Source organism: Martes martes (assembly GCF_963455335.1).
Source record: "Martes martes genome assembly, chromosome: 4".
Lineage (NCBI taxonomy): Eukaryota > Metazoa > Chordata > Mammalia > Carnivora > Mustelidae > Martes > Martes martes.
In genome coordinates this window covers 187,482,518-187,495,288 of record NC_137891.1, presented here as the reverse complement: position 1 = coordinate 187,495,288, position 12,771 = coordinate 187,482,518, and the positions used below count along the sequence as shown (strand labels likewise).

The 12,771-nt window shown below is 50.7% G+C and overlaps 1 protein-coding gene across 1 annotated transcript in view; it reads right to left on the bottom strand.

Annotated features, from left to right (window-relative positions):
- Positions 1-12,771, bottom strand: part of NPHP4 (nephrocystin 4) — a 109,070-nt gene that overhangs the window by 44,149 nt on the left and 52,150 nt on the right. Inside the window, exon 11 of the mRNA XM_080802469.1 lies at positions 6,797-6,935. Within this exon, the coding sequence (XP_080658595.1) occupies positions 6,797-6,935 (139 nt within the window). The remainder of the gene's footprint in view (positions 1-6,796; positions 6,936-12,771) is intronic.

Below are 12,771 nucleotides of genomic sequence, written 5' to 3'. Positions count from 1 at the left end.
AGGATGACAGGCAAACACCTCCGCTAAGTCTGACCAAGAGGACAGACTCACCCGAAGATCGGGAATGACAAAGGGAATCCATACGCAGAGACAGAAATTGGGATTTTCACATTAGATCCAAGTTTATCCCAGGATCTTAGTAAACAAAATGAAATTAACCATTCATCTACAGAGTAGGTATCCCCAAAGTTACCATGAGTTGAAATGGAAAACCTAAAAAGCCATAAATCATAACAGAAACTTAAAGGTCATGAAAACAAACCAAGGAAACCACACTGAGATGGGAGAGGGAGCGGGGGTCGGCAGGGTGCCCCTACCCCACCTGCCCACACCAGGGACCAGCAGGGACCTGCAGCCCATGGGAAGCCACCACCCGGAGCCCTTTTACTCCGGTGAACTTCTGCTCAGAACCGCCCCTCCCAGCCTCCTCCTCCCCTGGTCTCCTGGGCTCTCGGGTTCACCATGACCCGCACGTCCGCATCTGCCATTCTGGAACAGACCCAGTTGCTCCTCAATAGCCTTGGTTGTTTTCAAGATTACTGTGGTCAGAAAATCCTTTCCAAAGGCACAGAGTTCCTGATGGTTTTATAGGTAAGTTTCATCAAACCTGCAAGAAACAGGTCCTGCCTTTTGCTGAAACCATTTCAAAGCCCAGAAACATACAGAAAGCATTCTCACTGTGATGATGAATTTTTTGTGTCGAGTGGATGAGACGGATCACAGGGGCCCAGACACGTGGCCGACCATCAGTCTGGGAGTCTCTGCGAAGGTGATTCCAGCTGAAGTTACTATCTGAGTAGACCGACTGAGGGAAGCGGTCTGCCCTATGCCGTGTGGGTGGGTATCACCCCATCTGTTGAGTAAAACCAAAGAGTGGGGGAAGGAGGGACTGGGCCCCTTCTGCTTGCCCATGGAGCTGGGATGCCCATCGTCTCCTGCCCTTGGCACTCCTGCTCTCAGGCCTTTGGACCCAGATCGAAACCTGCGTGGTGGGTTTCCCCGGCTCTCAGGCCTCTGGACTGGGACTAATTACATAGCAGCTTGCTTGGGCCTCTTCTCAGCCTCCACGGAAGGCGTGAGCCAATTTCTTATAATAAATCTCTTCCTACGGGGTAGCCCACTGGTTCTGTTTCTCTAGAGAGCCCTAACTAAACACGCATTTTGCAAAACTAGCACACTCCAAATGCCACAACCTGATAAGACAGGATAGGAAAGAAAGCCATAGATCAGGGGCCTGCCGGTGCCGGCCCACCTGCCAGATTCGGCCCACAGCCTGGGCTTGTGAACGAACTTTCACCGTAACCCAGCGAGCTCCTCTCGTGGCTTTCACCACACAGCTCGGGAGAGGAGGGGCGGCGGCAGGGAATCCGGCCCACAAAGGCTGAAACATTTACCGTCTGGCTTGAAGTCCGCTGACTCTGCCACAGATGAAGCCCAATTATGGAGACCGAGACAGAAGTCCTCACCGCGAGTGAATCAAATCAAGACAGGCAGAACTACCTAGTTCCCCACAAGCCCTCCCTCCACCCCTTTCTTTTCTTAAATAGACTTTATTTTTAGGGCAGTCTTATATTCACACCAATACTGAGCACAAAGGACAGAGAACTCCCATATCCTCCCTGCCCCAGATATGCAGTTTCCCCCGTATCCACACCTCACACCCACGTGGTACATTCTCTTTGCTCTAAAATATTTGGTAGTTTGTTTGTTGTCTTTTTTTTTTTATAAGATTTTGTTTATTTATTTGAGAGAGAGAGTGTGTGTGAGCACAAGCGGCGGGAGGCGGCGGGGCGGGGGAGGCAGGACAAGCAGACTCCCCGCTGAGCCAGGAGCCCAGGGAGCCACCCAGGCACCCCTACAGTCTCTTTTGAAAATGGATCACCTTTTAGGCGTCTGGGTGGCTCAGTACATTAAGCATCTGCCTTGGGCTCCGGTCATGATCCTGGGGTCCTGGGATCAAGACCCGCATCGGGCTCCCTGCTCATTGAGGACTCTGCCCCTCCCCCTGCTCAGGCCTGCTCGTGCCTGCTCATGGGCGTGCTCTCTCTCTAATAAATAAATAAAATCTTTAAAAATAAAAAATTTTTAAAAAGCTCCCTGCACACATGGTCTTGAAGATTCATCCCTGAGGACGCACAAAGACCCACGTGGCTCACCCTGTCTGCTGTACGGCACCGGGTCATCCAATCACACCGGCGCGTCTCCCCGTCCTGCTGAGGAGTGGGCAGGCCGCCGCGCGCTGAGAGCCAGCGCTCTCCACGGGCGTCTAGAACCAGCACCCGAGTCCCAGGGTATGAACTAGATATGATGAAACCGCTCCTCAAAGCAGCCGTCCGGCCAGCACTCCTGCCGGTGTGGTAAGAGCCGCCTGCCCACGGGCATCCTCGTGAACCTCGTGCTATGAGACTACGCTTCTCCAGTGGTGGGGAGTGGGCGTCGGGGGGATGAAATGACTCCTCCCTGTGCTGTGCATTTCTCCAGTCACCAGAGACACTGAGCCCCGTCTCACGCTCACCGGCCACCTGGCTTCTTCCATGGAAATCCCCTGTTCATGTGCTTTGCCCATTTTTCTATCCCGTTTCCATTATTTCTAATTGATTTGGAGCAGCTATTCCTATGATCTTTCTTCTTTCTAATCTTCTAATTCTAGAGTTTTCTATCACTTCTCAAGTTTTGTTTCATAATCCACCTAAATTTATTTTTGCACATGATATGAAATTAGGATCTAACTCAATATGCTCCTTATGGACCAGCATTCCCGCACAGTTACGTGTGATTGGGCCGTCCCTGCTCCCGGCAGTGAGCAGAACAATGCTCCCCACCCCAGAAATACCCACATCCTAGTCCCCGGAACCCGTCAGTGTGATGGTGTTGCACGCCAGTGACTACGGCTGCTGCCCCGGGGGACGGCCCGGATGATCAGTGTGCCCCACGCAACCGCAGCGTCCTTGTAATTGATGGGGAGGCAGCAGGATCAGGGTCAGAGAGAGATCGGGGAACTGCCCAGTGCCTCTGACGAGGGAGGAAGGGGCCAAAGGATGCAGCAGCCACTAGAGGCTGGGAAGAAGACAGAGTCTGCCCCGGAGCCTCCAGAAGGAACCAGCCCCACCAAGACCTCTTCGTTAGCCTGCGAGACCCATTTCGGACCGCTGACCTCCAGAACTGTATGACAGTAAGTTCATACTGTTTTAAGCCATTTTACGTTTATGGTAATTTGTTACAATAGCAGCAAAGCAACACACTCATCCATAAACTGTCCATCCATCACACTCATTCTTGTGTCCATCTCTATCTCCGCCACGCTGTTCTGGCTACCGGAACTCCACACGTCTACAAATCAGGAAAGGTGAAGTCTTCATCTTCAGAATTGCCTGCGCTGTTCTCAACCATGGAATTTTTTAATTTAAGAAAAAAGACTCTATCTCAAAGTAAAGTAAATGCAGTGCACAAGGGAGATACACTCCAGCAGAGAGCACAAGCCCAACTCAAAGCCACAAAAACACACGGCGCGTCTAGTGAGTCACAGTAGCACAGAGCAGCCAGGAAAACGTCCAGAACCCCTGGACTACCGGCCCTGCGGTGCAGGGTTCCAGCAGCCCAGAAACCGCTCACCACAGGCAAAGACGCCTACTTCCGGCCAACAGGAAGCCGTGACCAGAAACAAATGCTTCTGAAACAAATTTTTTTAAACTGACAAAATATATGAAACAACAGGTTTCAAGACAATAGAATTCAGGCGACAAAGGACAGTGATCCGGATGGGCAGGAGACAAGAGAAGTGAGCCCTGCAGCTGTCCCTGCTTGCTGCAGTCAGTGGGTCTGCGGGTCACAGCGCAGAGAGGCAGGGCACAGGGGACCCCTGATGGAGAAGACAGAGCTGAGGGTCTGAGAAGGCCGAGGAAGCTCCAGTTTGCTGGGCCACGCGCCAGACGGGACAAGGTGCACAGAAGGAGCACTCCGGTCGCTTACAGAGAGCTCCCTGTAGATCCAGCAGGTGACTGATCAGGACGGCACCCAGTGCCGGGGCAAGAGCCCCTGGAAGACCCCGGATGTCCACCTGGGGCCAGAAGCAGGCCCACTGCACGGGCAGACGGCACACCTTGTAACTCGGGAGACGGGAGGACGCAAAGGGGAACAGTTAGCCCTAGACTAAAAGCTGATCTGGTCCCACCTAACAGACCTTAGGGGCAAGATCTGAAAGGATCAAACTGTTTCCAAAGCTCAGGAGTATTTATCAAATACAAAAGTATTTAACACTCAATAAAAGGAAATTCACAATATCTGTAACACAATAAAAAATACTGAGAGCAGACAAGCAGGAAAATACAACCCAAATTAGGATTAACATTACCCAATTAAAACTGAAGGAGAATTAGGGCATGTGGTGGCTTAGTCCGTTAAGTGTCTGACTCCTGGTTTTGGCTCAGGTCAGGTCCTGGGATCGAGTCCTACATCGGGCTCCCTGCTCCACAGGGAGTCTGCTTCTCCCTCTGCTGCTCCCCCCCGCTTTGATGCGTGCACACATGCACTCTCTCAAATAAATAAATAAATAAAATATTTTTTTTAAACATTTTATTTATTTATTTGACAGAGATCACAAGCAGGCAGAGAGGCAGGCAGAGAGAGTGAGAGGAAGCAGGCTCTCCATGGAGCGGAGAGCCCGGGGTGGGGCTCGATCCCAGGACTCTGGGATCATGACCTGAGCCGAAGGCAGAGGCTTTAACCCACTAAGCCACCCAGATGCCCCAGTAAAATATTTTTTAAAAATAAAAAATAAAAATCAATTAATGGATAATTCTGGCAAGCAGAGGGAGCGGCAGACCGGGTTTTCATCCCAGATCTGCACACATCGAAGGTCAAGGCCACTGGGAAAGAAAGACCCAACCCGGTGGACTGCTGAGCCACGGCCCACCCGTACAGCTGGTGCGGCCTGAGGCAGCCAAGCGACAAGGCAATCCCATCACTGCTTAGAATTAATTTGATTAGAACATCTTCACACAAACCAGCTGCTTATTTCCAGCATCAGGAAGCTCACAGTAAACTAAAACCTTGAAAACTCCTTTCCAGGAAAGGTCATTCTGTCCTCCCCGCAAAGCTCGCCGTGCAGGCGTGTCCTCCCAGGACTCCCTGTACTCAGGCTTCCCCACAGACGTGGATGAACTACGCTCACTGCCTTTCACCACTGTCTTGAGTGACTTCATCAAAAATATTTAATCACAACGTTTACCTGTGTTTATAACCTGAGACACTGTCTTTCATATTTACCTTTGTCAGAGCTCGTTATTTGTTTTATTTTTAAAATGTAACTGTATGTCAAGGAAGGAAAGACGCTAGATTACGGAATGGGTAGGAAATACATTGCACCCTTTGTTTAGTATCTTTAAACAACATATTCTATGCCCCCAAAACATTCAACTTTATTAAGGAAACCTGGAAACGCTCTGCACGGACCCTGACAGAAAACCCATGGCTTCCGCCCGCACGGCAGGGCCTCCCCAGAAATCCCAGCTACAGCCCCTGGCCAGCGGCGCTGCGGACGGAAGCCGGTGACCAGCAGACACCGGTGCTAGACAGGAATCTGGCCGCCACCCGGTGAACTGGAAGAACCACCACAACCACCAAATGCTCCGCCTCTTTGAGAAGAAGGAAAATCCTTAACAGTGCAGCTTGTCCCAGAGCAACAGACTCTCCGTCTAGCACTTGAGTGCGCTCGGGCGTCTCCGAAGTCCCCGGAAGACCACGAAGACAGTGCCACTGTGGCAAGGTCCGGGCCAAAGAAATACGTGGACTGCTTCCGCCGTCAAATTAAATTCAACAAGACCAGTTCCCATAAGCTAGAATCTCAACTCATAAAAAATCTGTCCCAAACGAGTCCCAGACCCACTAGCGCCCCTGCTCCAGCAGCCGGGACCCGCGGCCAAAACACCGGCAGGTCGTCCCCGGAGACCGAGCAGCATCCGTCAGGGACACGGTCCAGGACTAGAGCTCCCCTCTGCGGCCCTACACATTAGTCCATTCCCTACCTTTCTAACTAAGAGACAAACCTCCTGTGATCTAGAACATTCTTTCAGCTGGAGCGATCTCTAGAAGACTCAGGCCAGGGCTCAGGGCCCTGCAGAGTGAACTTCTCCAACACCCCCCTGACGCCAGCCCTGCAGGGCCCGACAGGTGGGCTTCTCAGTCAGATGCTGGCTTCGGGGTCCCTGGGCAGAAGCCAAGAGGCCCTGACCTCCAGGTGTTGAGCCAGCCGGACGCAGGCCCAGCAGCCGCCGGCACTGCTTCACCCCTGCACCCATGCAGAGACGTCACTGCTCCCAGGAAGGACGTCCCTCTGCTGGGAGTCCCCACTCCCTTTTTCAAAGCCACAAGCTGAGATCAGACACCCCACTCTCGGAGAGTGCTTCCAAGGGGGAGAAATCACCTTAGAACAACAAAGGTTCAGCATATTAACGGCACCACACACAGCTGGCAGCCCGTGGATCTCAGCCACGCTCTGACTCCTGGCCCAGTGTCTGCAGGACCCCAGGCCATGTGCCCCACTGGGTGTCACCTGCAGAGCCTTCCACAGGCCTCTGGTCAGAGAGCTGCAAGAATCAGGTGACAATGTGCTGGGCCACACTCCGTCACCATCCAACTCCACGCCTCCATATTAAGCAGAAGTTCAACCACGGGACCCAAATTAAAGCAAATCTGTGCGATTATCAGATAAATGTTATTGTACTGGACTACGTACTTCTCGGGAGCAGATAGAAGCCATGCTGTGTGCACGGAAAGTCAGCTCTCTGCAAACACTTACTTGTGGGGGATGTGGGTGGTCTCCTGGAGGGCTGCCGCTCTGCCTCCGGGCCGTGGACGAGCCCCGTGGTGGTGTCAAGGTGTCCCTCGGGGCTCAGCGAGTACTGGAACTGGACGGTCCCCGACTCCACCTGCTTCACCTACGGTAGACACAGTGAGAGTGATGGCAGCCTCCCCCCTTATCAGTGCTCCCGAGTTACAGCCAGAAGCGGGTCCCCTGGTCCAAAGTCAACGTAAATCCAGGGACGGCTGAAGCCCCGTGTTCTTAGATTATGACCAAGTCACTTCGTGAGCAGACAGTCAGCCGTGGCATTAACATCCCAAAAGACCACGTTAGCACGGAAAGCTCTTACACAAGCAGAGATCACATTTCTCCGGTTCTGCACGTGTTTTTAAACAAACCTATGAAAAACTGACTTTTAAATTTGGGTGTATCACTCTGTTTGACACATGTAACCTCAACCACGGTCAGGGCGCAGAGCAGCGCGTCACCCAAACCCCGCCCCGTGCTGCTCCTGCCTCGCCCCGCTGTCACGGAGCTCATCTCCATCACGGCAGCCTGGTCTGTCCAAGATGTCATACACGCGGAACCACGCGACAGATCATTTTTGAGCCTGGCCTCCCGCACTCCACGCGGTGCTGATGGGACTCATCCAAGCAGCAGGACGTATCAGCCATTTCCTTTTCCTGCTGAGCGGCACTCTCTGGGACGACCGGCCTGCTTCATTCATGCGTTCACCCATTCAAGCACCTTCGGGCTCTTTTCAGTGTGGACGGTTACAAACCCTGGGGTACATGACTCCATGTGAACCAAAGTCTTCATGTCTCTAAGACCAGAACTGCTGGGTACGGGCGTGTGTAGAGTTCATTCTGTAGGACACCGTGGTTTACTTCTAGACTCTCTGTTCTGCTCCCCTGACCGTCGTGCCAGGCCCTCACCAACAGCCCTTCGCAGGGGCTGCAGAAGCTTTACTCTAAGGGTCAGACTGGGGGGCGCAATTCCTCCTGCTCTACTGCCCGGACCCTTCTAATTCCTGTGCTTTCTGTATAGATTTTAGAATCAGTCTGTCTACATCCAGACCAAAAAAAAAGTCCTGCTGGGATTTCGATTAAAATTATATTATCTATAGATGAATTTGGGGAGAATTTATACCTTTATCATGTTGGATCTTCCCATCCATAAAGATGTTGTGTCTCTCCATTTACGATCTCACCCAAGACAAGAGTCAGCACAAGAACAGGGGTGTGCAGCGACAGGAACGGGCTACAGTTCACAGCAGACAGATCCCGGAAACATCGTGTGATTAGATTTCTCTCTTTGGGGGAAGAGCTTTATAAGTAATACTGTTTGTTTGTTTGTTTGTTTTAATTTTGCTTACCAACTTTTCATTGTTAGTATACAGAAATGAATGATTTTTCTATCTTGATCTCCTGTTGTCTCCCGCAACCTCAATGAAGTCACTAATTCACTCCTGCAGGTTTTTCTGTAGATCCCTTGGGATTTTCCACACAGACAATCACGCTATCGGCAAACAAGTACAGCTCTATTTCTCCCTTTCCAATCTGTGTGTCTTTCGTTTTGTCTTCCTGCCTTAATGCCCTGGCTAGGACTTCGGGTGCGATGCTGAACGAGATTCTGAATGCTGAGCAGACACCCCTCGCTTGTCCCTGACCTCAAGGGGCTGACACCCCACCTCTCACTGCCCAGCAGGGTGCTCACTGACTCATTTGTGTGGATGTCCCCCGGGCAGAAGGAGGGGCTTCTCTTCTACTCCTACTTTGCTCACAGCTTTTATCAAAAATCAAAGCCGAATATTTTGAAATGCCTTATGTGTCAATTGTTATGATCACACAGTTTACCTTCTTTAGGCTATTACTATGGTGAATTATATTTATTGACTTTTCAAACAAAACCAGCCTTGCATTTCTGGGACAAACCCCACCTGGTCATGGTGTTGTCTTCTTTCCATGTTGCTGGATTCGATTTGCGAGGGTTTTGCGGATGATTCTGCATCTGTGTCCCTGAGGGACGTGTGTCGACGGTGTCCGTATGCTGTCTCTGGTGCTGTTATCAGGACAGCGTAGTACACGGCCCGTTACGTGAGTCGGGAATTGCTGGCATCCTTCTATTTGCTGGGAGAGTCCGTATAAAACTGCTCTTCTTTCTCCTTAAGTCGTTCAGTAGAATTTTCAGTGACTAGGCCTGGATGTCGCTTTCCCAAAAGTGTTTTAACCACAAATCCGGCTTCCGTAACAGTCCAAGGACTACTCAGGTTGTCTACTTCATCTCGGGTGAGTTCTGATAATTTCTGGCTTAAGACAAATTGATCCACTTCGTTGAAATCGCCAAATGAGCACGCCCAGAGTTGCTCACCGTGCTCCCCTGCTGTCCTTTGACGCCTGTGGGGCCTGCAGAGATGGTCCTGCTTCCACTCCTAACACCAGCAATTTGAGTCCTCCCCTGTTGTAGCTCTTGCTGGACATTTATCGGTTTTATTGATCATTTCAAAGAACCAGCTTTTGGTTCCACTGATTCTTCTCTATGTTTGTCCTCTACGGTCTCTACAGTGTCTGTTTCCGAGTTCATCTGTTTCTGCTTTTCATCCTGATTCCCGACTTTCTCCCGCTGGCCTTCGGGTTATTTTGTTCTCTTCCTCTTGCTCCTCCGGGTGGAGGAGAAGATTACTGACTGGAGACCCTTCTTCTGTTCTAATACAAGCACTTAATGCTATCAGCTTTCCTGGAAGCACGGGGCAGCTGCATTCTCCACCTTTTGATGTATTTTCCTTTTCGTTCAGTCCAAAACCTCCCCTAGCCCTTCCTGAGGCTTCCTCTTTGAGTTAGGGATTATTTAGAAATGTACTGTTTGCTTTCCAAGCGCCTGTACTTTTTACTCTTACCTTTGTTACTGACTTCTGGTTTAATTCTATCGTGATCTTGGAACATACCCTAAATAACACAATTCCTTAGAAATTATGAAGGTTTTATGGCCCAGGATGTGGTCTGTCTGCGTGTTCCCTGTGTGCTGGACAAGAATGTGCGCTCTGCTGCCGTCCGGCGTGGCGCTCTATAGAAGTCATGTCAATCCAGACAGTTCACGGCGTCGTCTGGTTCTTCCGTGTCCTCGGTGACTCTCTCCGTGTTCCCTGGTTTGCTCAGAGGCTGTCAGAGTCTCCAACCATAACCATGAACTTGTCTGTTTTCCCTTTTCACTTCCACTACTCATTTCTGCTTTATGTATCTTGAAGCTCTGTCTGTATTAGATGCACACACGTTTAGGACTGCCATGTCCTCTTGGTGAATTGCCTCTTTTATCATCTGTAATATCCTTAATTCCTGAAAATTTCCTTTGCTCCAAAGTCCACTCTGTCTGGTGTTGATACAACCACTCCTGTTTTCTTTTGATTAGTGTTTGCATAGAATGTTTTGGTGTCTGTTGAGTGTCTTTTCTCTGAGAGCTGAGATTTTCCTGGTTCTTCGCATGTCAATTAAATTTAGATTTCATCACAGATATTTTGAATATTGTGTCAGGAGACCCTGAGTCTCATTTAAAGCCCGTGGAGTACGTTGATATTTTTGTTTCATCAGGAATCAGCCCAGTGGATCCAGGCCACAGTTTCCAACCGGTCTTCTACAGGTTGTCAAGCCCACACAGTGCTATCCAGATCCCTCCTGCATGTGATCCACCTTGGGCAACTCTGGGACGGGGCTGGCGGTCTATTCACAGTCAGTTCTCGGGGTCTCTGGTATAGCGGTTCAGGGTCAGACTCAGACATGCGCAGCCTGGGGATGAACCCAGCATTTCTTACACAGTGTCATGGGGTTGCTTCCCAAGCCCCTCCCTCTCCATGGCCTCCCCAGACCTGTCCAGTTCCCTGGGGCTTTACAGTCCTCTAGCCAGACCCCACCGTGCTGCACACTTCTGGCAACAGTCCCTGAATCCAAGGCCATGCAGTGAGACAGAGTGGTTTCTTCAAAGAGCGCAGGAGAGTATCAGAGAGCTGAAGTTCTCATCTATCATTATTGGAAGTCAATACATAATGTCTAAAATTGAGAAACTAAGAAACAGCAGTAGAAGCATAATATCTAGAAACAAAGAAAATACTTTAAGTCACAGCCAAGAGCTGAAAGTGGCTGACTCGGGAGATATAAATGTTGTGTTTTTTTTTTTTAAAGGTTTTATTTATTTATTTGACAGACAGAGATTACAAGTAGGCAGAGAGGCAGGCAGAAAGAGACGGAGAGGAGGAAGCAGGCTCCCAGCTAAGCAGAGAGCCCGATGCGGAACTTGATCCCAGGACCCTGGGATCATGACCTGAGCTGAAGGCAGAGGCTTTAACCCACTGAGCCACCCAGGCGCCCGATATAAATGTTTTTTAAAAGACAATGACTTGGGGCGCCTGGGTGGCTCAGTGGGTTAAGCCGCTGCCTTCAGCTCAGGTCATGATCTTAGGGTCCTGGGATCGAGTCCCGCATCGGGCTCTCTGCTGAGCAGGGAGCCTGCTTCCTCCTCTCTCTCTCTCTCTCTCTCTCTCTGCCTGCCTCTCTGCCTACTTGTAATCTCTGTCTGTCAAATAAATAAATAAAATCTTAAAAATAAAAAAAAAGACAATTACTTGGTCAAAGGAAAAACACAAGAGTTGTTTAAGAAAGAAAACACAATCATAACACACTACTTACCTACCCAGGAAATAGCATTGAAATAATCATAACACAAGCCCCCAAATCCATGTAGCCAAAGCTTATGGGGTATCTCTAATATGTGTATTTCCCTCTGGGTAATTCACAGGATCGGGGATACTGCTCCTGGGTAGACAGAGGGGCTCGGTAAACGTTCACTGAAAGGGTGAGTGAGACGGAATGAGCCGTTGCAGGAGCAGAGCTGGGCCCCACGCCTTCTGCCTGGACAGAGGCCGGCCCTGCTGGAGGAGACAAACGCAGGGAGCAGGGGAGGAAGCAGAATTATACTCGTGACCAGGTTTGGTTCATTATTGCAGTTAGTCGCAGATGTTTAGCCTAGGGGTCTCAGCCAGGGGCAATTGTGCCCTCGGGAGGCGTTTGGCAACGTCTGCAGACAGCTCAGGGAGTCACGGGTGAGGACCCGCTCCAGGCGTCTAGCAGCCAGAGACCGGGGCTGGGGATGGACGTCCCCCGGTTCGCGGGGCAATCCCCACAGCAAAGAATTATGTGGCCCAGACTGTGAGCAGAGCTGAGGTTGAGAAACCCCAATTAGAAGTGATATCCCTTGTGAAAAATGGTGGTATTTGGTACATTTCTGTCCTCAAGACAGTCAAGCCCTCCACTTATCCTCCAATACGGTTTACGCACTCAGAAAGTGAAGGGAATGTCGTGGCATGCCGAGGCTAAAGTTAAATAAAATAAATATTTATTTAAACACATACATATGTACACACCAAGACGGGGAGAGAGAGGCAACGGCTTCAGGAACTCTAATGGCGGTTTTATAATAAGGGCTCAGACTAGTCCGTGGGGGAACGCAGCAAACGGGTCCCATAACGAGACCTTCCCTTAAGGAGAAAAGCTGCACAATCAGCTGTTCCTTATCCAGGTCCCCAGAGCATTGCCCACATCATAAACAGCAACACCAAAAATAATGTTTGTCGTTAGAGTCAGCACACGGACGACTCACTGAGGGCTAGGGACGGTCCTTGCACCTAAGAAAAATGAGACCGTTGCGTAGTAAGAGGCCCTCACCGCACTGCTGAGACAGGCCGGGCAGTTCAGGAGAGCGGGCAGGTCCAAGCACTCCCGCGCGACACAGGGCGACACCGGGTGAAATGGTGCAACATGGGGTGACACTGGGAGACATGGGGCGACACAGGGTGACACTGCGTCAGGATGGGCTTCCGTCGCCAGCAGTGCTTTCCCACAACACCTGCGGCTCCCTGGGTCCCTGCTACCCATCCTGCAAGGCTGTCAGCGGGCAGGGAGGCCGAGGGAGGAGACCACTCGCAC